The sequence below is a fragment of the Petromyzon marinus genome, chromosome 18 (genome assembly GCF_048934315.1).
Source record: "Petromyzon marinus isolate PM22_M1 ecotype Great Lakes invasive population chromosome 18, UKy_Petmar_22M1.pri1.0, whole genome shotgun sequence".
Classification (NCBI taxonomy): Eukaryota; Metazoa; Chordata; class Hyperoartia; order Petromyzontiformes; family Petromyzontidae; genus Petromyzon; species Petromyzon marinus.
In genome coordinates this window covers 6842522-6867029 of record NC_133684.1, presented here as the reverse complement: position 1 = coordinate 6867029, position 24508 = coordinate 6842522, and the positions used below count along the sequence as shown (strand labels likewise).

The following is a 24508-nucleotide window of genomic DNA, read 5'->3' as shown; positions in this document are numbered from 1 at the left end:
CCACACACTCATACAAAGACCGTTACAGTTATTCTGAGAGCCATAGACTCACACAGAGATCATTACAGTTATACTGAGAACCACACACTCACACAGAGATCATTACAGTTATACTGAGTACCATAGACTCACACAGAGATCATTACAGTTATACTGAGTACTACACACTCATACAAAGACCGTTACAGTTATTCTGAGAGCCATAGACTCACACAGATATCCTTGCAGTTATACTGAGAACCATAGACTCATACAGAGATCCTTACAGTTATACTGAGAGCCATAGACTCACAAAGAGATCATTACAGTTATACTGAGTACCACACACTCACACAGAGATCATTACAGTTATACTGAGTACCATAGACTCATACAGAGACCATTACAGTTATACTGAGAACCACACACTCATACAGAGACCATTACAGTTATACTGAGAACCATAGACTCACACAGAGACCATTACAGTTAAACTGAGAACCATAGACTCACACAGAGACCGTTACAGTTAGACTGAGAACCATAGACTCACCCAGAGATCATTACAGTTATACTGAGAACCATAGACTCATACAGAGATCATTACAGTTATACTGAGAACCATAGACTCACACAGAGATCATTACAGTTAGACTGAGTACCACACACTCATACAGAGATCATTACAGTTATACTGAGAACCATAGACTCATACTGAGACCGTTACAGTTATACTGAGAACCATAGACTCACACAGAGACCATTACAGTTATACTGAGAGCCATAGACTCACACAGACCGTTACAGTTATACTGAGAACCACAGACTCACACAGAGATCATTACAGTTATACTGATTACCACACACTCATACAGAGATCATTACAGTTATACTGAGAACCACAGACTCACACAGAGACCGTTACAGTTATTCTGAGAACCACACACTCACACAGAGATCATTACAGTTATACTGAGAACCATAGACTCACACAGAGATCATTACAGTTATACTGAGAACCATAGACTCACACAGAGATCATTACAGTTATACTGAGTACCACACACTCACACAGAGATCATTACAGTTATACTGAGTACCATAGACTCATACAGAGACCATTACAGTTATACTGAGAACGATGGACTCACACAGAGATCATTACAGTTATACTGAGAACCACACACTCATACAGAGATCATTACAGTTATGCTGAGTACCACACACTCATACAGAGACCATTACAGTTATACTGAGAACCACACACTCATACAGAGACCATTACAGTTATACTGAGAACCATAGACTCACACAGATACCATTTCAGTTAAACTGAGAACCATAGACTCACACAGAGACCGTTACAGTTAGACTGAGAACCATAGACTCACCCAGAGATCATTACAGTTATACTGAGAACCATAGACTCATACAGAGATCATTACAGTTATACTGAGAACCATAGACTCACACAGAGATCATTACAGTTAGACTGAGAGCCATAGACTCACACAGAGATCATTACAGTTATACTGAGAACCATAGACTCACACAGAGATCATTACAGTTATACTGAGAACCATAGACTCACACAGAGATCGTTACAGTTATACTGAGAGCCATAGACTCACACAGAGATCATTACAGTTATACTGAGAACCATAGACTCACACAGAGATCATTACAGTTATACTGAGTAACACACTCATACAGAGACCGTTACAATTATACTGAGAACCATAGACTCACACAGAGATCATTACAGTTAGACTGAGAGCCATAGACTCACACAGAGATCATTATAGTTATACTGAGAACCAAAGACTCACACAGAGATCATTACAGTTATACTGAGAACCATAGACTCACACAGAGATCCTTACAGTTATACTGAGAGCCATAGACTCACACAGAGATCATTACAGTTATACTGAGAACCATAGACTCACACAGAGATCATTACAGATATACTGAGTAACACACTCATACATTACAGTTATACTGATTACCACACACTCATACAGAGATCATTACAGTTATACTGAGAACCACAGACTCACACAGAGACCGTTACAGTTATTCTGAGAACCACACACTCACACAGAGATCATTACAGTTATACTGAGAACCATAGACTCACACAGAGATCATTACAGTTATACTGAGAACCATAGACTCACACAGAGATCATTACAGTTATACTGAGTACCACACACTCACACAGAGATCATTACAGTTATACTGAGTACCATAGACTCATACAGAGACCATTACAGTTATACTGAGAACCATGGACTCACACAGAGATCATTACAGTTATACTGAGAACCACACACTCATACAGATATCATTACAGTTATGCTGAGTACCACACACTCATACAGAGACCATTACAGTTATACTGAGAACCACACACTCATACAGAGACCATTACAGTTATACTGAGAACCATAGACTCACACAGAGACCATTTCAGTTAAACTGAGAACCATAGACTCACACAGAGACCGTTACAGTTAGACTGAGAACCATAGACTCACCCAGAGATCATTACAGTTATACTGAGAACCATAGACTCATACAGAGATCATTACAGTTATACTGAGAACCATAGACTCACACAGAGATCATTACAGTTAGACTGAGAGCCATAGACTCACACAGAGATCATTACAGTTATACTGAGAACCATAGACTCACACAGAGATCATTACAGTTATACTGAGAACCATAGACTCACACAGAGATCGTTACAGTTATACTGAGAGCCATAGACTCACACAGAGATCATTACAGTTATACTGAGAACCATAGACTCACACAGAGATCATTACAGTTATACTGAGTAACACACTCATACAGAGACCGTTACAATTATACTGAGAACCATAGACTCACACATATATCATTACAGTTATAATGAGTACCACACACTCATACAGCGATCATTACAGTTATACTGAGAGCCATAGACTGACACAGAGATCATTACAGTTATACTGAGAACCATAGACTTACACAGAGATCATTACAGTTATACTGAGTACCACACACTCACACAGAGATCATTACAGTTATACTGAGTACCATAGACTCATACAGAGACCATTACAGTTATACTGAGAACCATGGACTCACACAGAGATCATTACAGTTATACTGAGAACCACACACTCATACAGAGATCATTACAGTTATGCTGAGTACCACACACTCATACAGAGACCATTACAGTTATACTGAGAACCACACACTCATACAGAGACCATTACAGTTATACTGAGAACCATAGACTCACACAGAGACCATTTCAGTTAAACTGAGAACCACACACTCATACAGAGACCATTACAGTTATACTGAGAACCATAGACTCACACAGAGGCCATTTCAGTTAAACTGAGAACCATAGACTCACACAGAGACCGTTACAGTTATACTGAGAACCACACACTCACCCAGAGATCATTACAGTTATACTGAGAACCATAGACTCATACAGAGATCATTACAGTTATACTGAGAACCATAGACTCACACAGATCATTACAGTTAGACTGAGAGCCATAGACTCACACAGAGATCATTACAGTTATACTGAGAACCATAGACTCATACAGAGATCATTACAGTTATAGTGAGAACCATAGACTCACACAGAGATCATTACAGTTATACTGAGAGCCATAGACTGACACAGAGATCATTACAGTTATACTTAGAACCACAGACTCACACAGAGAAACTTACAGTTACACTGATAACCGTAGACTCACATAGCGATCCACAGGCTTACAAAGAGACTCGTGGACTAACACAGACCGAGTTATGGTTAAAGCAGCTTCTCAAGTGTCGCCCAATGACCGCACGCACAAAGCAAACGCATCACGAACTCTCGTGCCGCGCACCGACATCAATCGGGCGACATTCGAGCTTCCGAGGGATGAAACCATCGCCTTGAATGCCACAAACGACGATCAGTCTACGCCAGGGGGGTTCGACGGCGCGCGTTGTTGCGACTGACTCCTCGTGTGTAGACACACACAGAGAGAGAGATGCCGACGGAGCCCTTCGCGGACATCAGGCGCAGGTTCGACGTCGTCGTCGTCTCCCGGGGCCGCGTTCTCTCTCACACAGGGTGGCGGTGGGCCGCTCGCCGCGACAGTTCCGGAGCGAAGGAGTATCTCCATCGCCGTGGCACAGAAACGAAGCGGAATGGGAATATAACTGGGGTCAAAACAACAGAAAAAATTAAATCATTTCGATGAAATGAAATCTAACCACCCGAGGCTGCCCGATGACGCGTCATAATTGTTTTACGGCGCACAACCATTCTTGTCATCAGGATCTTAGCCTGTGAACATTCAATTGCCAAACTTAATGATTTCAGATTTTGAACTTGAGAGTCAATTTATCAACCACCCGAGTAAAGCAGTCTGGCTCCTTCCAAGCCTCCCTTGGGACCACGCAACGGCTCACGTCTTCAAGATACCCCCCTCTCATCTCGCTCTACTATCCTCCAAGCCCTCTCCTCTCTCTCCCCCCTCTCATCTCACTCTCCTCTGTCACATGCACTCTCCTACCTCTCCCCTCTCATCTCACTCTACTCCCTTCCACGCACTCTCCTACCTCTCCCCTCTCATCTCACTCTACTCCCTTCCACGCACTCTCCTCCGCTCTAGGTCAACCTTTGCTCAGTGGAAGGTCGCTCGTTCTCCTCTACTGCCACAGCCAGGAACTCACTTCCCCCATCCATCCGTGCTACCGGCTCCCTGCTCCTGGTTAATTCGAGGCACAGGACCTACCTCCACTCCTCTGCCTACGACTGACTTTCGCCTCCTCCTCTCAAACAAAAACACAACGGCAACAAATACGTGCACTGCTTCCGCACATCTTCCAGAGACAGACGCTAGGTAAATCCGCTCGGTGTTCCGTTTGCGATCGAATCGAAGTTGGGTTCAGGACGTCGGCCGCTCATAGTTCGTACTTGGAGAGTAAATTCGCCTGCCACTGGCGCCGCTTCTCGCTGAACTTCTTGGGAATTCGAATCCTCTTGTACTCGCCGATGCATTTGCGCAGAGCGTCTTCCATGTACACTCGCTCCACATCTTCGCCGCGTGCTTGGCTGCACACCTCTTCACCCCCACCATCATCACCACCATTATCACCACCACCACCGGCAAGAGCACCAGCAGCATCATCAGCACTAGCAGCACCAGCATCAGCAGCATCAGCAACAGCACTCGCGTCTCTTCGTTCTGTCTCCTGGACTGAAAGGCCCCGCAGAGCGGCGTTCATTTTCCGGGTGTCGCGTCGCCCACCCTGCACGTGCACGATGGTCTCTGGTCGCTGAGCGCTGTCGCTGGGGTCTACGGCGTGGGGGACCTCGCCGTGCCCCTCCGACGGAGGTACGCGGCCCCCCGTCCCCAGCACGTGCTGATTCTCGCTGTGTCGGCGTTTGCTGAGCGCTTTGATGCGGCCGAGCGGTTCCTTGCTGTGCAGACCCGAGGCCTGCGCCCCTTGCTGCTGATGTTGTTGTTGTTGTTCTGCCATAGAATATCCCATCTTGCTCATGTCGCCACCTCCTCCTTCGCTTCCTCCTTCGCTTCCTCCTCCTCCCCCTCTACCACCACCACCACCAGCTCGTCCTCCATCTCCGGACCCCGCGCTCGGACCGAACTGGACCACGGATCCGTTGTCCCTCGCAGGGTCCCCTGTGGAACCCCTCACTTTGGGGGGTCCGTGGGGTTTTGGGGACTCGGGAGAGGCGTCGGCGCCTGCCGTGGAGGCAGCAGCGGCAGGGGTCTCGGCGCTCCGTGGGGGGGTCGTCTCTGCGTTGAGAAGAGATTTTGCAATTGAGAAGAGATTTTTGCAACCGTGCCCGTGTGTCATGTGTTCGTGAAATGTAATATTTATAAGATGTAGTCACCTGGAAACAAATCCTTTCGCACGGAACATCCCGTCTGCAAGGGTGTCCATGGTGTTGATTAACAAAGACAAAGATCCCCCGTGTAGCCATAACCGACTTTAGGGGCAAGTGCTGTTAGCGATCACCTATGAAAGCCGGCACAGCACAAGTGGGGGTGGGTGGCCAGCATCACGCCCGGGCGCCTTTGTCTCCCGGGTACTCATTTGCGGCTGAGTCGACCTAGTGGAGGCCCAGAACCTGTTCAGATAATCGTCACTGGTGTTCGCTGTGAGCGGGAATCGAACTCGGACCGTCGGGTTCGTAGCGCAGCGCACTAACCGCTACGCCACCGCTCCACACATACACACACACACAGCACACACACAACACACACACAACACACACACACAACATACACACAACACACACACAACACACACAACACAAAACACACACCACACATACACAACACACACACAACACACACTCAACACACACACAACACACACACAAAGCGCAATGCACATTCACGGGGTCACACACAATCACTCATTTACATTCGCGCGGCGACAGTCAACTCGATAACGATCCCCCATTCCCCTCCCCCTCCCCGCAGCCCCCTCCCCCTTCTACCCCCCACCCCAACTCCCCCATCATGTAAATCAGCCTCGTCTCGCCGGAGCACGGAGAGGGGGAGAGTGCGGAACGGTCGTGATGAACGGCGGCGCTCAGAAGGCGCGACCTCGCTCCGCCTGTGCAGATTATTAACTCTTGCGTAATCCCACGGGATTGTTGGTGGTGGGCGGGGGGTGGTGTTAATGGGCGGGGGGGGTTAATGGGGGGGGGGGGCTGTTGGGGGTACGAGGCCCCCACCCTCTATCGACTTGCGTTCCCGCATGCCTGACACAGACTTACATAACATTACACGGATCGCACCCATTGACTGCACGCGAATTAAACCCAAGTTCGCGCGGGCCTCTTTCCTTCATTCCGTTGGCGCTTCGGGACTCGTGTTTTTTTTTCCCCATTCAGAATCAGAATGTTTATTTTGTACCGGAAAAATCCGACACGCTATCGAGCTATGTTTCCACTGATAATCGTGGATTCGCGTAGACGGCGCGCGGGAAGCAGGCCATCGACATCGAGGTGCCGGCCACCGCGTCGCGCGCTTTCGGATGCGTTTCTGCGGCCGTCTGGAACGCTCCTCCTTCAGATATTAGGAAAAGCACTGCAGCTATGCACCTTTAAATCATCTGGATTGAACACTCATTCCTTCGGAACTGCTTTCAGTGTTCAGTTTTTTGTCCTTCCACCCACACCTCCAATTAAGCACGCTTGGCCACGTACAGCGCGAAAGAAGTTCAACATACACGATCTGGCTTGCAACCAGATAGCAGTAGAGCAAAAGTGTGGACTAACAGCACCTGTCCCCTGTGTATGGGATACAGTGTTGCCCCCTCGCACGCGTGGGTATTTATTTGTTTTCTCTCTCCGGGTGCTCCGGTTTCCCTCCAGAGGGAACCCGCGTCGCAGGGGGCCCCACTCGCGGGGGAGGGCAGAGCCCGTACCTGGCCGCCTGACTCGGGCTGCTTCTCCTGGCGACGATCCCCCATCTCCGTGAGACCCGGGTCCTGCGATCGGAGGAGGAAACAGAAACACGTCGAGATTTTTCGCAGTCAATATTTCATTCATATATACACACACACGTTATCTAAATGGGCTCAAGCGTCTCGTAATCCCGTGACTTGTGTGTGTCCACCCCCGCTCGGAATCCCTTGCCTCGCATCTACATATCTCTCCGTTGAAGTCAGCTCAAGCCTCCCGTACATCCAGTGCAGTAGTAACTATATTATTATCATCAGCTCAGGGGTGCAGCGATCGGTTGTGTGGGGCCCAATGTTTGATGCGTCTCGCACGGTCGCACCCTAGGCTATTACATATCGCCGCCTCCTCTTGCCTAATCACATCCATTGCCCTCACGGCGTCGAACATTTAATATTTGCGTACATCACGCGTCTTGTGTGTGACCACATCCCACCCTGAATTCCCCTCCCCCTCTGCACTGTCACATTCCTGGCCACGGGATCTCTCTGCGTGATCCACCAACCCCCTGGCCTCAACATCGTTGGGCCGCAGGCGTGCGCCGTCACGCCGGCTCGGAACATTAATAGCGACCGGGACGCCCCCGTCTGTGAATGAAGCTGCTCGTTTTCAAAGGTTGCCTGCACATTTTTCACTCCTTACTGGCCACATGAAACAAGGGCGAATTTCCTTTCCGCTCAAAAGTTTTGCGGCGAGAATTGCACGAAGGCGAACACCGTGCACCGAGCTGCAAGGCAGAAAAGATGTATGCTTGTAATTACACTGAGAGACGCAGAGACAGAGAGGAACCATTGGATCAGATTACAAATATACAACGAGTCTGGAGATCGGATTGGTATGTTTAGCGGGATTGGGCAGGGCGTGTCTCGAGCAGAGTTTGATGGGCGATGGGCAAAGCCTGTCTTTGTCGGGAGGTGGTGGTGGTGATGATGGTGATGGAAGTGATGGTGGGTATATGGAGGTGAAAAGGTTGGGGAGGTCGGAGATGGTGGTAATAGTGGTTGTGGTGATGGTGGAGGTGATATCGGTGAGAACGGTTAGGAGTTTGGTGATGTTGATTATGGTGGTGCTAACATGCTTGGGAGGTTTGTGATGGTTTATGATGATGGTGGCGATGGAGGTGAGAAGGTTTGGGAGATGGTGGTAATCGTGGTGATGGTGTAGATGATGTCGGTGAGAAGGTTTAGGAGTTTGGTGATGTTGACAATGGTGGTGCTGACATGCTTGGGAGAATTGTGATGGTTGATGATGATGGTGGCGATGGAGGTGAGAACGTTTGGGAGATGGTTGTGATGGTGGTGATGATGTCGGTGAGAAGGCTTGGGAGGGTGGTGATGGTGATGATGGATGGGGGCTGTGTTTTGGGGGTTAAACATCAATGAACACGGACGCGGTCAAAGGAACATCGAGGATGTTCTTCATGCTGTGTACAGAACAAACAAGTCCGTTGGACTTCAATCTCATAAGAAGCACACCAACAACATCCGAAAACACGGCACGTGCTCTGCATGTCCCTTCTTGTGCCGTTAAACCGTGAGTAGAGGGCGGGGGGGGGGCAAGAGGGGAAGGGGGGGGGGCCTGGGGGGAGGAGGGGGGGGGGTCGCCACGAGCCACTCCCCGAGTCTCGCTCCTATCTCCTCCGTACACACCACCCACTTAACGCCGAGTCGCCCTAGTGACGGACCAAACCAAGGCGACTTGTGTCATCATTCCAATCAGAATACGAACGCGCGATTCTTTGTTCGGATCCACTGCTGGACGAGGGCCTCCCCACGGTCGTGTCGGTCATGGGGGGGCGGGGGGAGGGGAAGAGTCGTTGGACAGACATACTTCACCACGCGGGTCAATGCCGGGTTGGTGAAGTGGGGGAGTTCGGAGAATTGCGGTGTGTGGGTGAGTGGAGGCTGGGAGGGGCTGGCTCGGCATAGATTCAGATTTCCTTCGCCACTCGTGTGAGCCATGCTCGGGAATGGAACTCAGGTGGACGGTTTCACAGCGCAGTGCTATCACTCCCCCCCAGCCCCCCAGACCCACCACCAGTGCACTGTTTATTACCCACAGCTCAACACAAGCAATGCGACACGGCTTGTTTGTTTCCGCTCGTGGCTCCAAGCCGCGTGTGGAAATTCCACATTGCTATCGCCGTGAGAGAGGGGAGCAGAGCGTACAAATCTTTTGTGAAATCTTTCATTTAAAAAGGGGGGGTCACATAAAGCAAAGCATTAAAAATAAAAAAAAACTAATTGATGAAAGAAGCAAAGTGCCGACTACACCGAGCATCTTCTTGTTTCCTCTGATCGTAAAAAAGGAGAGAAGAGAGGGCGAAGGGAGAAGGAAGGGAGGAGTGAGCTGCACGGTGGAGGAGCGGCGTCTGTTTTGCAGGGAGAAGGGAGGGGATGCAGAATGGGGGTGGCAACACACGAGTCACGTGATCTCCGGCAGGGCCCTTAGATTTAGATGGATACATGTCGAGTAATGACAAAACCCGTGCATTTCTAGCGACGTGTCCTGGGAGGGACTTGATCATCCGCACTTCCTCGCATCGAGACCCATAGACCCACATCCGTAGACTCAGACGGAGGCCCATGAACTCACATAGAGACCCATAAACTCAGGTGTAGACCCATACAGAGCTGGATGGGTGGTTAGGGGTGGCGACGCCTTGGGTTAAGCAGTGGATAGAGCGTGGTTGTGTGTCCGTGTGTATATGTGAATGTTTCCGTGATCATGGCCAGTTCCAGAGAGATCTCGACTCACTCTCACGCACGCGTTTAGCTGCTTTGATGATGACTTCCTCATCGCTTCTCTTGCCACCACCAAAGATCCCCCGTATACCCTTAACAGACTGTTGGGACAAGTGCTGTTAGCGAGCACCTATGAAGTCCGGCACGGCACACGAGGGGGTAGGTGGCCAGCACCACGGTCTGCCCCCTTTGTCTCCCGAGTGGCGATGTTTACACATCGCACCAGGTACTCATGTGAGGCTGAGTCGACCTAGGGGAAGCCTAGGACCGGTTCAGATATTCGTCACTGTTATATTAGCTGTGAGCGCCCGGTTTGTAGCGCAGTGCGCTAACGACTGCGCCACTGTTCCCCACTTGCCACCAGCACCTCTACCACCACCTCGTCCGAGCCGCACGGGTCTCGACGTCGAGTAGCCGCCTCAGGCAACATCGCGTCCACTCCCCACACCAACAGCACGCGCCAGCAGTTTCCCTCCGTTCCATTCCAATCGGCGCCCCCTTCACCCGAATTCATGGCCCGATTTGGAGCAATTTCCGAGATGCCAGTCGTAGGGCGAACGGCTCGCAGCAATTGGGAGGTCGCGAGGTCAAATCCTGGGTTCTGGGTGGGTTGTCTCAGCCCATCATCCCTCCCTCCGGGGTCGATAAAATAAATACCGCTCTGTCGGGGGTATAAATACCGCCGTAAAATAAATGTGTAGCTTCCACCACTGGCTCCGCAGGGTTGTAAATGGGAGATGAGCACCAACGATTAGATGCTTGTTTGAACAGGAAATCGATTTGACTTTTTTTAGAGACTTGAAATGAACCTTGCAGGACAATAACCCTCGTTATTAAAGCCCGGGGATTATTTTTTGTCTCATCATTACGTTTCATCATAATCATCGCGAGCGCCGAAATCATCGGCTTCACGATCCCCGGACGCCAAAATCCGAAATAAGTGCTCAAAAAAGCCGCAGAATGATGCATGATTTGAATTAAGCTGAGCCACAGAAAGATGAAGAACCGATGGATTGGGTGAACACGCGCCAGGTCCCAAGATATTCACTGAAGAAAAGCGGGTTTGAGCGAAGCGTTAATGTAAGCATGTTGAACTTCTTTCGCATCGTACGGAGCCAACCGTGTTCATCGGAGGTGGAGGGGGTGGATGGTATACTGATGATGGAGGCGCAGCCAAGGGAGGGAGCGCTTCCGACAGGATATCCAACGTGGAGATGGAGCGATGAAATCAGCGCGCGCATGGTTGGATGGATTATTACATCACAGGATCGGCTTGCGAAGGCAGGCCTTCATCCAGCAATGGCCGATGATGATGATGATGACATCCAGCAGTGGATTGACCATGACTTATGTTCACAGACGTATTCCAAAGGTGGTGCAGGGGCTCGGAACCAAATCCCTTCCTTAATTCCTTCCCCATTTGCGTTCCCCCTTTTGCCCGCCCGGATCTGAATATGTATTTATACTGGAGGAATTCGATGAGCTATAAAGCTCTTTTTTAACAGATGTCCAGTTGTAGAGAACGCGTATTGCTCCATCTTCAGACCCCAAGCGCCTTCAATGTAACAACGATAACAGTAACGTAATGCCATTTTAGAACAGAGCCGTGCATGCGGCTGCACCTCAAATGCACCGTAAAACGATGCCACGATATGCACCGACGAAGGCAGACGTCAACGAAAGACAGCAACAACGAAACACGTGACAAAACACAACTCAGTAAATAAATAGCGCGACACGCGATCAACGGCGTTTGCAATGCTGACCAGGCCGCACTCCCAGCGACTCACACCAGCCAACATCACCGAGCCCCCAGTGGCCCGACAAGCCCTACAGAAGGCCCTAAACCTTTTATCATCCGTACAATTTCTATGGGATTTCCTTCTATCCTGACGAAGGGGGGCGCGGCGTTGCAAGCGATTTCCGATGCGCGGGTGTCCCTTGCTCGACACCACTAACCCTGGAAGGCACCGAGGGGCAATGGAGTTATTGTTTCCACCAATCATCGTTACCGCTGCCATCGAAATGACAGCCGCAGCCTTCACGGCCACGCGACGTCGCACAATTCCATCTCACTCCGGCTCGTGTATCGATCTCATCGCTCCGTCTCACATGTGTCATCATCATCGTCATCGCCGCCATCATCGCCATCACAAGCCATGATGTATCTATCCACTCCTGGGTGAAGGGAAAACTACCAAAGCCATCGCCATCTCTCTCTCAGATACCTCGGGGAAATCTGGAGATATATCTCGATCTAAGAAAGATCTCTGCAGATATCTCTATTTCTGGGAGATCTCTCGATCTCTGGAAGATTTTTGCAGATATCTCGAATATCTCTGCAGATATCTCCATCTCTGGAAGATTTCTGCAGATCTCTCGAATATCTCTGCAGATATCTCCATCTCTGGAAGATTTCTGCAGATCTCTCGAATATCTCTGCAGATATCTCCATCTCTGGAAGATTTCTGCAGATCTATCAATCTATGGAATGTCTCTGCAGATCTCTCGATCTATGGGAGATCTCTAGAGATCTGTCGATCTCTGGAAGATTTCTGCAGATCTCTGCGAAATCCGGTCCTTTCTATTTTTCCGTCTATTCTATCCGCGACTCTCCACTGGGAGATGGAGATGCAACAATCCATCCGGCTGCGGGACACGAGCTGATTTCATCATCGCTCCGTCTCGCGGACGCATTTGGCCGCCACTCCGTCCTAGGTCTCAAGAATTGACCGTCGGACATCATCTCCGTCTCGCGACGCGTCTTGCCCAGGCCCACTCGCCTCCTCTCCCCTAACGATCATCGGTGATGTCTCTGATGTGTGCGTGTATTTTTTCTTCCCTCTTTCACCTCTGTATTGTATCTCTTATCGTGTTTTTGTGTTGTTTGTTGTTGTAACATTCTGACCCGCCCCTACTGGACATCTGTGAAAAAAGAGCTTTATAACACATCGGATTCCTGCAGTATAAATACATATTCTCATTCTGTATCTACATCAGCTCAAGTAGATCACGTGACCTGTGTGTGGCCACTCTGAATCCCTCCCCACTCCCCGCCCGCTGTGAAAACAGACGCCGCTCCTCCGTGCAGCTCCCTTCCGCTCGCTCCTTCCTTCTCTCTCCCTCTCTTCCCTCCTCCCTCATCGTGATCATCATCAAGGCCCTGACATCTTAGCCCGGTCATTCCTTCTTACTCTTCCTTCCCGTCCCGGCGCTCCTCCTTCTGTCTTCCTGCTGCTCATCTTGAGCCGTGCCCTCGTGTTTGTCCATCTTGGGAACTTCCGTACCGGCATCGCTTCCCTCTCCCGGTCCTTTCTCTTCTTCCATCGATTATATCCATAACTCAAATTTAAAGGACTTTAATTTAGTATTTTATGATTGTTATATTATGACTAAGTGTGACGTATACGTGCGTCACACTTACACACATAGATATCACACAAGACGTCACGCAAAGATAAAGATCCCCCGTGTAGCCTACATCTGAAGGCTGTTGGGGCAAGTGCTGTTTACGAGTACCTATGAAGGCTGGTACGGCATACGAAGGTAGTGGATGGCTAACACAACCCCCGGACGAATTTGCCTCCCCAGTGTTTACTGATGTTTACACACCGCACCAAGTACACATTTAAGGCTAAGTCGACCTAGGAGAGGCCCAGATTCAGGTTCAGATATTCACAACCGATGTTGGCCGTGAGCGAGAAAAGAACTCGGGTCGCCGGGTTCGTAGCCCAGTGTGCTAACCACTGCGCCACCGCTCCCCACACAACGCACGAACACTAACACACCAACACGGAGGTATATCGACTGGTGATGTATATTATGCTGTATATGCACAATATAAATAAACACATAGACAAATAGACTCAGTAAACAGCATACAGTTGTGCACGGACAGTCAGAATGGGAAGGAACGCGTGTTTGTATAGCGACAAACGTAGCGAGACACGGACCACACGGTACAACCCAACAACCCAGCACACATGCAAAGTTGGGCTAACGGTGGGCCAAGGTTAGGCCAACGTTAGGTCAACGTTGAGTCAAACTTGCGCCAAAGTTGGGCAAACTTTGGCACAAGGTTAGGCCAACGTTGGGTCAACGTTAGACCACCGTTAGGCTAACGTTGAGCCAACCTTGCACCAAAGTTGGGCAAACTTTGGCACAAGGTTAGGCCAACGTCGGGTTAACGTTGGGTCAACGTTGGACCACCGTTAGGCTAACGTTGAGCCAACCTTGCGCCAAAGTTGGGCAAACTTTGGCACAAGGTTAGGCCGACGTTGGGTCAACGTTAGACCACCACGTTAGGCTAACGTTGAGCCAACCTTGCGCCAAAGTTGGGCAAACTTTGGCACAAGGTTAGGCCAACGTTGGGTCAACGTTAGACCACCGTTAGGCTAACGTTGAGCCAACCTTGCACCAAAGTGGGGCAAACTTTGGCACAAGGTTAGGCCAACGTTGGGTTAACGTTGGGTCAACGTTAGACCACCGTTAGGATAACGTTGAGCCAACCTTGCACCAAAGTTGGGCAAACTTTGGCACAAGGTTAGGCCAACGTTGGGTCAATGTTAGACCAGCATTAGGCTAACGTTGAGCCAACCTTGCACCAAAGTTGGGCAAACTTTGGCACAAGGTTAGGCCAACGTTGGGTTAACGTTGGGTCAACGTTAGACCACCGTTAGGCTAACGTTGAGCCAACCTTGCACCAAAGTTGGGCAAACTTTGGCACAAGGTTAGGCCAACGTTGGGTCAACGTTAGACCACCATTAGGCTAACGTTGAGCCAACCTTGCACCAAAGTTGGGCAAACTTTGCCACAAGGTTAGGCCAACGTTGGTTCAACGGTTCCAACCACATTCCCATCTTTGCATGTTACCTGGGCAAGGAGCCCAGGCGGACTGCCCTGCACAGTGACTCCCTGTCAATCACCAGGGATTCCTGAAACTGCTGCTGGACACCGTTGGTCTGGACAGCCAATATAAGCCGACGGACTACCGCGTGCCTCTTTATTCTCACGTTGAGACACGGAACAGAGTTCTGCGTGTACAGGGACTCCTCTAATTAAGAGATTTCGACTTACAAACTTTCAGAAATACGAACAAACCTGTTCGTATGTCCAGTTGCCTGTTCGGACCAAGAGTCGTAAGTTTAACCGCCGCGCAATGGATGGCGGTGGTGGCATCTACATCTGCAGAACATGAAGAACCAGTGGCATCTACATCTACAGGAGATTATACAACTTGTAAAGCCATTCCCCGTGTTTCGTGTACATGCCGTAAAACACGTTTCGAATCGACGAGAGTAAAGTTGGACTTACGAACAAATCGACTTATGAACAGACCTCTGGAATCGAACTCGTTTGTAATAGAGTCCATGTGTTTGCTTTGACGCGGGGTCGATCCAATTCATACTACTTCGTTGGGAAGTCAACAACGGTTGTGCTATGGATAGACTCGCCCCCCTCACCCGCCATAGGAATGTGGAATTCACTCCTCTGGCTAAGGGCTGTAAACGGGAGATGTGCAGTAAATTACATTGACTGACCCGGTTAACAATGAATAATAATTGTTGTTTTAATGTACATAAAGTGCCATTTATTATAGGAAAAGTTATGGGAAATTCTATTGGACGGATAAGATATTATCCCAAGAGGAGAACAAGAATAAACATCTCCACGCCCTTTATAATTTAAATTATTGGAGGAAATAAAGACACGCGGAGACACATTCCATCCAATCACAGGCAGTTATGTGCTCTGAAGAAGAAGGGACATTGCCCCAAAGCATCGGCTCACATATATTATCATAATTACTATATATTACTTTTCAGAGTAGTGTTATTGACAAATGTGTCGATTTTTGTGTTGTTGTTTGTGCTTTTGCAACACTGCCAAACGCAGTATCGCTATACTGTATGCATATATTGTTTTGTTAAATGTTCACATTTATAATCAGGAGCTACTGTGAAATAATATACACGTGACGTGTTTCTAGCGAGTCACATGATCAGAAAAACCAGCACGTTCGTCATCAACACCGAGTTGTGTAGCTTTCAACGGAAAACATAAATAAGGGCCATCGTCTGAAACGTCGGCCGTTACATATGTTGTTATGAAGCTCAACGCAGTCGTCAGCAGCACTGCCTTAGATATGTACTGTATATATATACACACGCACGCATACAGTGTATATATAAATACAATTGGCGACGTTTTGGGACAATTGCCTGAAACGTCACCAATTGTACATCTGTTTAACACGTAGTAGGCTTTCGCGACCAATGTTATCCATAATAGAGGGGGGGGGGGGTGGTTGGGTTAGATCGCGTAAGTATAAATGTGTCGTTAAACCCGCCACCACCTGACCCGGCCAATTAGTAAGGTTTGTCACGTACACAAAACATGTCGATTCGTTATACTAGTACAGCACACCGGTTGTATGTTGGAGAGTTAAACCCACAACATGTGCCGTTCGAGTACGACGTTTCGCAAGTGATTACAGCCAGCCTCATCAGGCGGCAGCCAGAGTGGTGGCAAAATCCTCATGTTTCGGTCTTAAATAGAGGGATGAATGTAATTGGCTGTGTCGGGTGGTGGTGGGGTTTAACGACACATTTATACTCTTGTGGTCTTTCGGTAAAGTCACGTAGATAGAAAAAAAATCACGACGTTTCGATCGCAACACAAGCAATCGTCCTCAGGAAAAAAATATTATTTTTCTATCTACGAGAGCTTTAAGTCAAGACACATTTATCTTTACGTGATCTAACCTAACCCCCTACCCCCCCGCCCCCTATATTATGGATATTGTTTTAATATTTGACCGACGCCTTGAGTTTGTGCTGTTGTTGCTGATGTTTTCTGTGTTTGTGTACCAATGCCAATGTATCATCATCATCATCGCGAAAACAGTTATCACCAGGCCGCAGCTGTAAGTGAAAAAAAGAAACCACCCCACGCAAAATCGCGGTACACAACGCCAGCTCTGGACAGGTACAGAGAAACGATTCCACGTACGGAATAAGACGGCACAATAGTTCATGTTTAACGAATTACATATTGATCCGTATAAAGCCGAGCTGTTTCTCAGAGGTTGTACTGGAATCCCAGCGTTTTATGATCTGTGTATTGGTGGTTGTCCGTTATTTGTTTGTTGTTGATAATGGTTATCTTCCATAATAAAGGGGTTTTTTTGGGGTTACAGTGCTTAAATAAAAATGTCCTATTAAATCCGCCACTACCCGACACAGCCAATTCGTAAGATTTATCACGTAAACACAACGTGCCAAATAATTTACTACTTCAGCACACCGATGTGTGTTGGGGAGTAAACGCACAACATTCACAATTCGAGTACAACGTTTTGCTGGTGATTAAAACTAGCATCATCAGGCGGGTGGTGGCGGGTTTAACAACGCACTAATATATGCACGCGACCTAACGCAAAAAAAACCTTTATTATGGATAATATTGGTCACGAATTGGTTATTCGTTATTTTCCTCCGTCACACATTGACACCACGTCAGGCTAACCACGCCACGTAAATAATTTTAAGGGAATATGCAACTTACAAATGGAAGAAAGAAAATCGGTTCTTATATCTGTCATCTCGCAAGTAGTCTGCTGTGGCTGCTGCTGTTTTGCAGTGATGAACAAACATAACTCATTGTACAACTTAAACACATTCGCCAACAACTACGCTGCATGGTCTTAAAAAAATAAATATATAATAGGCTACGTTACAGGCAATGGCTCTTCTTCATATGGGTCATTGCCCGAGACGTCGCCTGTTTTATATATATATTATATCCCTTTTAATGCCACACACACAGTGTTATTGACGCATGCATGTGCTGAGTTGGTGATCTCGCAAGGCTTTGTTTCGGCATCTGCTCCACATGTGGCGATGTGTCATCCCGACGTTCGAGGCATCCTGGGATTCCTGTCACACGTTGCCGCTGAAGACGCGCGTTGTAAGGGTGTCGCGACGCAGCGATTCGCCAAAACTAATATCGAAAGTTTCGGAGTTGACGCGGCACGCATCAAGCCGTGCGTGCGACGATCAATAGCGTAAATCTCTCTCCGCCGTTGTGAGCTGCCAAACTCGGGAGCGGCCTCGTTGAGCAAAGCAGACTTCGCGACCGAGACGGGAGAGCGAGACACGGTGTCGTCTATTCGTGGATTCAATCACTGTGGTGGTGGTGGTGCTGCTGGTGCAGCTACTCGTGCGTCGGCAGTCGTGCACAAGCAACAAGAACAACTTAACGCGTTCCGTCAATATCAACACAACGCGTGGCCCTGTAAAGAAAACGGACGCTTTGGGCGACGTTAATTTCAGTGTATAATAGGCGACGTTTCGGGCAGTTACCCTTTTTGGGATGAAGGGCAATTGTCCTAAAACGTCGCCTGTTATGTTTTATATTCAAACCTACAATGTTATGACTGTAAAATTTGTTCAGTTGTTGTTGTTTCTGCCTGTACACCACTGCCAACGCAGCAGCATCGCCAACAATAATTTGTTTCCTATTTAGATATTTTTTTTACAATTCTTGCTCTTGATTCCATCTGTTCACCTCGGTTTCTGGCGAGGGGGGGGGTCACGTGAACCAATGCGTGCATACGACGAAGTACGAATGCGAACGGCACTCTTGTTGCACGTGACTCACTCACTGGTGCCTCTCGTGAGCCTTAAGCATCGACTTTTAATCGATGTATCGATCGATCGAAGAAGCATGGTTGCTGTGCTCGTCACGTGCTGTCCGACATTGTGACGTCACTTCGATCAACAAAACTCCAACACATTCGTCATTTGTGTACTTTGAAAAAGGGCCATTGCCCGAAACGTCTTACTGTTATATTTCAATATATAGTTTTAATTTTAAGGCAAACAGTGTTATTACTGACGAATGTGTTGGGAGTGTTTTGTTTGTTGTTGTTGTTTGTGCTTGTGCACCACTGTTAACGCAGCAGCAGCGGCAGCATCGCCAAATAACTAGTTGCATGAGAGGTATTCAGAATCTTTATTCATACTGGAGGAATCTGAGGAGCTATAAAGCTCTTTTTTTTACAAATGTCCTCTTTTTAACAGTGACGTCACCATCGATCTATTATGACGCAACAGCAACGCCGTTGCGAATTGTTTCCGTGTATCGCTTCGGAACTCGGGACACGCAACCTCGGCACTCCGCTTGCCTGAGCCATAGGTCGCGCAGGCGGTGCAACTGCGCAGGAGCCCCTGGGATCGAGGGGGGAAGGAGAGGCCAAGTTGCCAGGTTATGAAGATGATGGTGGGGAAGGGCGGTATGGGGCTGGGGAATGTATTCCCTGCACCAGGGCCCATGCTAGATCCACGCGACGACAGTGTGTATGGCATGTGCGTATAGGTCAACGAGATGTCTGTCAAGTGGCATCTGTCTGTGGGGATGTTTCCTTCGTTTGTGAAGTCGTGGCAGCGACAAGGTGTGCCGTGCTGTCGCCTCGGGGAGGGGGCGGTGTGGCGGCAGGGGGTCTGAGCCTTCCCCACCTACCACCACCCACTACCACCACTACCCACCACCACCACCACCTACCACCATCACCACCCACCACCATCACCACCCACCACCACCTACCACCACCCACCACCACCACCTACCACCATCACAACCCACCACCACCACTCGCCACCAACCTTCACCACCACCACCACCGCTTCCCTCTTCTAAACATTTATATTCAAAACGTTGGTCCGATATTGAACGCGAGTGACGATGGCGACAAGCGGCTAGCCGTCACAGCCTTCGCGGCACACACACACACGCGACACACACACACGCGACACACACGTGACACACACACACACGTGACACACACACACGACATACACACACGCGTGACACACACACAGACGCGACACACACACACACGTGACACACACACGTAACACACACACACACGCGACACACACACGTAACACACACACACACGACATACGCACACGCGACACACACACACGACATACACACACGCGACACACACACGACATACACACACGACATACACACACACGCGACACACACACGACGGCAGCGGCAGGTGAAAGCGACGGCAGAATGCGCGACAGGGCATGGCATGGTCCCATCGTATACCCTTCGTATTCGCTCCGTTTGGCGTCACATCGCCATCAGCGCCAGCGGCTATGATCTATCCACCGCTGCACGAAGGCCTCCCGAAGCCGTCGCCATCCCCGTCGAGTACACGGGGAGGTGAGAGCACGAGCGGAATGCATGACGAGCTTGGTAAATATCAGACGTTGGCCCAACGTTGGGCCACAGGTTCCAACCACGTGATAACAGTACTAGAGTTGACTTATTTATCCATAATAGCCACACTGAGTCGCAGGGCTGCTTTTCAGGATGGTCCTGCCGCTATGTTGGAGGTTGTTGTTATATGTTAAGATCTTTTCAGCCAATTAAACGACGAGTCTTTAGATTCGCGGGAGTGAATCGGAGCACCCGGAGAACTCCCCACGCGCGCGAGGGGTCAGCAACAACCTTCATCTTCCCCGTAGCAGACGCACAGCGGACGGCGAAAACTCCACTGGCTGCATGGCCCTCTCCTGGGCGAGCCAGGATGGGGGGTTAAGGGCACCTCCATCCCTCCTCCTCCTCGACGGCCACGGGGAAGGGAGTTTTCAACTCTCGCTGCTGCCTCCACAGCGCTGGATTGAAGGGGCGCGTGCATAGCCACCGCGTGCTAACGTTGGCCCAACGTTGGCCCAACGTTGGAATGTTCACTGGGGGGTCGCGTCGTAACCAATAATGTTTGGCGTTTTAGAATTTGTTTTAAAGTTTGTCTAACATTGGCCGTCGCTTCCTCCTCCTCCACCCCCCCCCCCCCAATTACCCGTGATTTGTATGCCCCCCACCACCACTTTTTAAAACAGGGCCATGCCACAGGGCTGACTTTCAATTTCCCACGGCTGCTGAACACACGCCCCAAAAGCGACCAGCAACAAACAGCACGATGTTTAGTTGTAATCGATAAGAGTGCTCGCATATGCCGTAATGAATGTCGCCTGACGCCGCTGCCGCAGCCGATAAGGCAACAGAAGTTCAAGACGTGGAGGGGGGGGTATGCAAGAAGGGGGTGGGTGGGAAACAGGGAGGATGAGACACTTGCACAGGGGTCAATAATAAAGGCGAGCGCTGGCGCATGAACGCACGTGGTCAGAAGCATCTAGGCATCGTCATCAGCATGATCATCAGCAGGAGCACCAGCAGCAGTCAAGGAACCGAGGCAGTACAAAGGAGGATCGGATCTGGTTGGATCGGGCAAAGGGGATCAGTTCGGGTCCACACGATAAAAGTTCTTCACAAGACGGGGTAAGAGACGTAGGCGCGGCCGACCGGACACACAACGAAGTATCGGGATGCCACGCATCCGCGCTCGGAGTTCAACTCGGGTCATTAGCGGTGCGCGGTCGTGGGTCATTTTACAGGAGGAGGAGAAGTGAGGATTGGCGGCGGTTGTAGTGGGAAGGGGTTGTGGGTTGTGGAGGTGGGGGGGGGGAGAGTCTATAGTTTAGTAAGCAGAGTCCACGTGCCTACGCAGCATCATCATCAGGATCATCATCATCATCACTCACGGAAGAAGACATATTCGGTGTAGTTGGTCCAAATTCTGTCTTCGCTCAGGTCGCCGGCGTAGGCCGCGGACCCGTTAGAGTTGCATGCGACCATGTGGAACCCGGCCTCTGCCAGGCGATCGAAGGCCTGCTCCAGGAATGTGAACTTCAGGTAGTAGCGCGACGTGTAGCGCTCGGGCGGGCGGTCGGGGTCTCTGCTCTCGTTCAGCGTCTCGCCGAACACTTCTTTGGCCAGCGCCGTCTTCCCGCACACCATGATGCGCGCCACGCGTCGAAACTTGGCGTCCGCCGCCTGGCTGTCGCGCGCCACCGTGTAGGAGCCGCGGTACCCCACCGTGATGAAGCCGGGCCGACGCTCGTAGCTGATGCCAACGCCACCGCCGACAGCGACTCCACACTGCAGCCCGGAGCTTTGGGACGTGGTCGTCCCAATGACACCACCGCCACCACCGCCGCCGCCGCCGCCGCAGACGCCGCCTCCGCGAATCGTCGTCTCGCTGGACGGCGAACTCTCGTCGCAGTCGCTGGCGCACGCGTCCGCGTCCGTGATGGAGTTCTGCGTGCTAATGCGACGCGGGGCCAGCGAGCGTGCCAACTCGGGGAGCCCGAAGAATTCCGCCTCGCGCTGGAGGCGGCTCCGCTCGGGGAAGTGCTCGGGTAGGACGAGCCGGTTGTCGCGCAAGTAGTCGAGGATGTAGCGAAAGAGGAAGCCGTCGCGGTCGATAAAGTAGCGGCCCTTGCCGTCCCGCGAGAGACTCTCGCCCAGAGAGGCGCCACCGCCGCCCGGCTTGCCGCAGAAGATGCGACCGAGCAGCGAGTCGGGCGCGCTGACCAGGGTTGCGCAGCGGGTCAGGTACACCTGGCCGCCCACGTTCAGCTCGATGACCTCGGCGAATGAGGTCGCCTCCCCGTTGGTCAGCTTGTTGGCATTGTCCGGTAGGGCCATTGCTGCTCGCGCGGCGTCAAGTAACTTGTGTGCGACGTCGGCTGTGTCGGTGGTGTTGGTGCACGCGTAGTTTTTGACTTGTGGGAGGGCTACGACGTACGTGTGTCCGTGTGTGTGCGAGAGAGTCGATGTGTGCGTGTGTGTGCGTGTGGATGGATGTGTGTGTGTCGGGGTCGCGGAGAGACCGCCGCTTCACGCGGGCCGGAGGCGCTGTGGAGTTAAGGCTGCAGGGCTGGTGCGGAATGCGAGCTCCGGCTTGATGTGAACGCGATTGAGATCGGCGGCCGTTTAACGCAACTCGCTCTCTCACACTCTCTCTCTCTCACTCGCTCTCTCTCTCTCGCTACACGAGTGGCGGGTGGGGGTGGGCAGAGGCTCAATTGGCTGATGGGCAGCTACAAGCCGCTATTGGTCAGCGAGCGAGAGAAAGGGGGAGGGAGAGAGAGAGACAATTGGGGGAGAGAAAGAGCGAGCGCTAAAAAGAGAGAGGGAGAGCTAACGAAAGCGGGTCGCTTCATCTCTCCCTCCAGCCGCCGTCGCTCTCCAGTCGCATTCACGCTGTGATTATTGCGGCTGCTGCTGCGTCTCCAGGCGTGAGCGACCTCGTGGTACCAGCGGCGGACGTTGCTAAAGACGCAGACGATTACTTGCTGGGTGTGTGTGTGTAATTAATAACGAATTATTTATTCCACACACTCACAGCCTTGATATGAGTACCTGGTGCAATGTGTAAATGTCAGCACCGGGTAGACAAAGGCGAACCTGCGTGGTGCAGGGGGCTCTTTGTCATTAATAAAACATTATTACGCCATCTATATATCACACTGAGTATTATGGTTTTATTTGTTTCTGGATGGTCCTGCTACATTTGATTGTAATGAACGGTATGTAATGTGCAGCGCCCGTTGGACGAACGGTTTCCCAACGCCGCGTAGCTCATGGGGGTTTGACCATACTTCACCACGCTGGTCAGTGCACGTTGGTGAAGGGGAGAGCGGGTGGCCGGGGGGTGGAAGGTCAAACGCGATGCAGATACTGTATCGCTCTAGTCACCGATGTTAAGAGCCATGGCCAAGGAATCAAACTCACGTGGCCGGGTTCATAGCACAGCGCAACGCGCTGCCCACTGCACCACCGGCACTTCGTTTGGATTGTTCACCCGATTCAATTTTTATAAAATAACAAACCTATTTGTGTGGAAAGAAATCTGAGAAACTGTAGGACACCCACCATACCCATAGGAGGGGAAAACAACCTTATTATAAGAGGTCCGCACAGAAGGGTTCACGATCCCACTTGTTATATCTATTGCCATCTCCTGGACACCTCTCTATCCCAGCAGGTTAATGGGGAATATCACAAGGCATCAGAGATATTGGCCTTGATGACCTCTTGACCTGAGCAATTTCACTGTACTAGCAACGTTGTGCCCGTGGCTACACCAGGGGAAGGGGAGTAGAGTCAAGGTTGGAATGAATGGGGATACGGAAAAGGAACGGGAAGAGAAGTAATGAGAAATAAGATAAAAATTAAAGGAAAAGGAACGCAGAACGGGAGCAAAGGTTTCAGCATATATTAGGAGAGGGAGGAAAAAGCTGCATCATCAGGGCCTCCCTCGACATTGCTGCACGGAATAGAGTCTGTTTTCACAGGGGGCGGCGGGGAGAGGGGAGGGGTTCAGAGTGGGGGTGGCCACACAGAAGTCACG

The 24508-nt window shown here is 50.2% G+C and overlaps 1 protein-coding gene across 1 annotated transcript; it reads right to left on the bottom strand.

Annotated features, from left to right (window-relative positions):
- Positions 1-497: 497 nt before the first annotated feature.
- Positions 498-23187, bottom strand: KCTD12 (potassium channel tetramerization domain containing 12). The gene is made up of 3 exons (XM_076067840.1): positions 21855-23187; positions 7456-7518; positions 498-5810 (listed from the first exon to the last, which is right to left on the bottom strand). Exons 1-3 carry the CDS (start codon positions 22798-22800, stop codon positions 4954-4956), a joined length of 1866 nt encoding a protein of 621 aa, XP_075923955.1. The 5' UTR covers positions 22801-23187; the 3' UTR covers positions 498-4953.
- Between the last annotated feature and the right edge of the window lie 1321 nt (positions 23188-24508).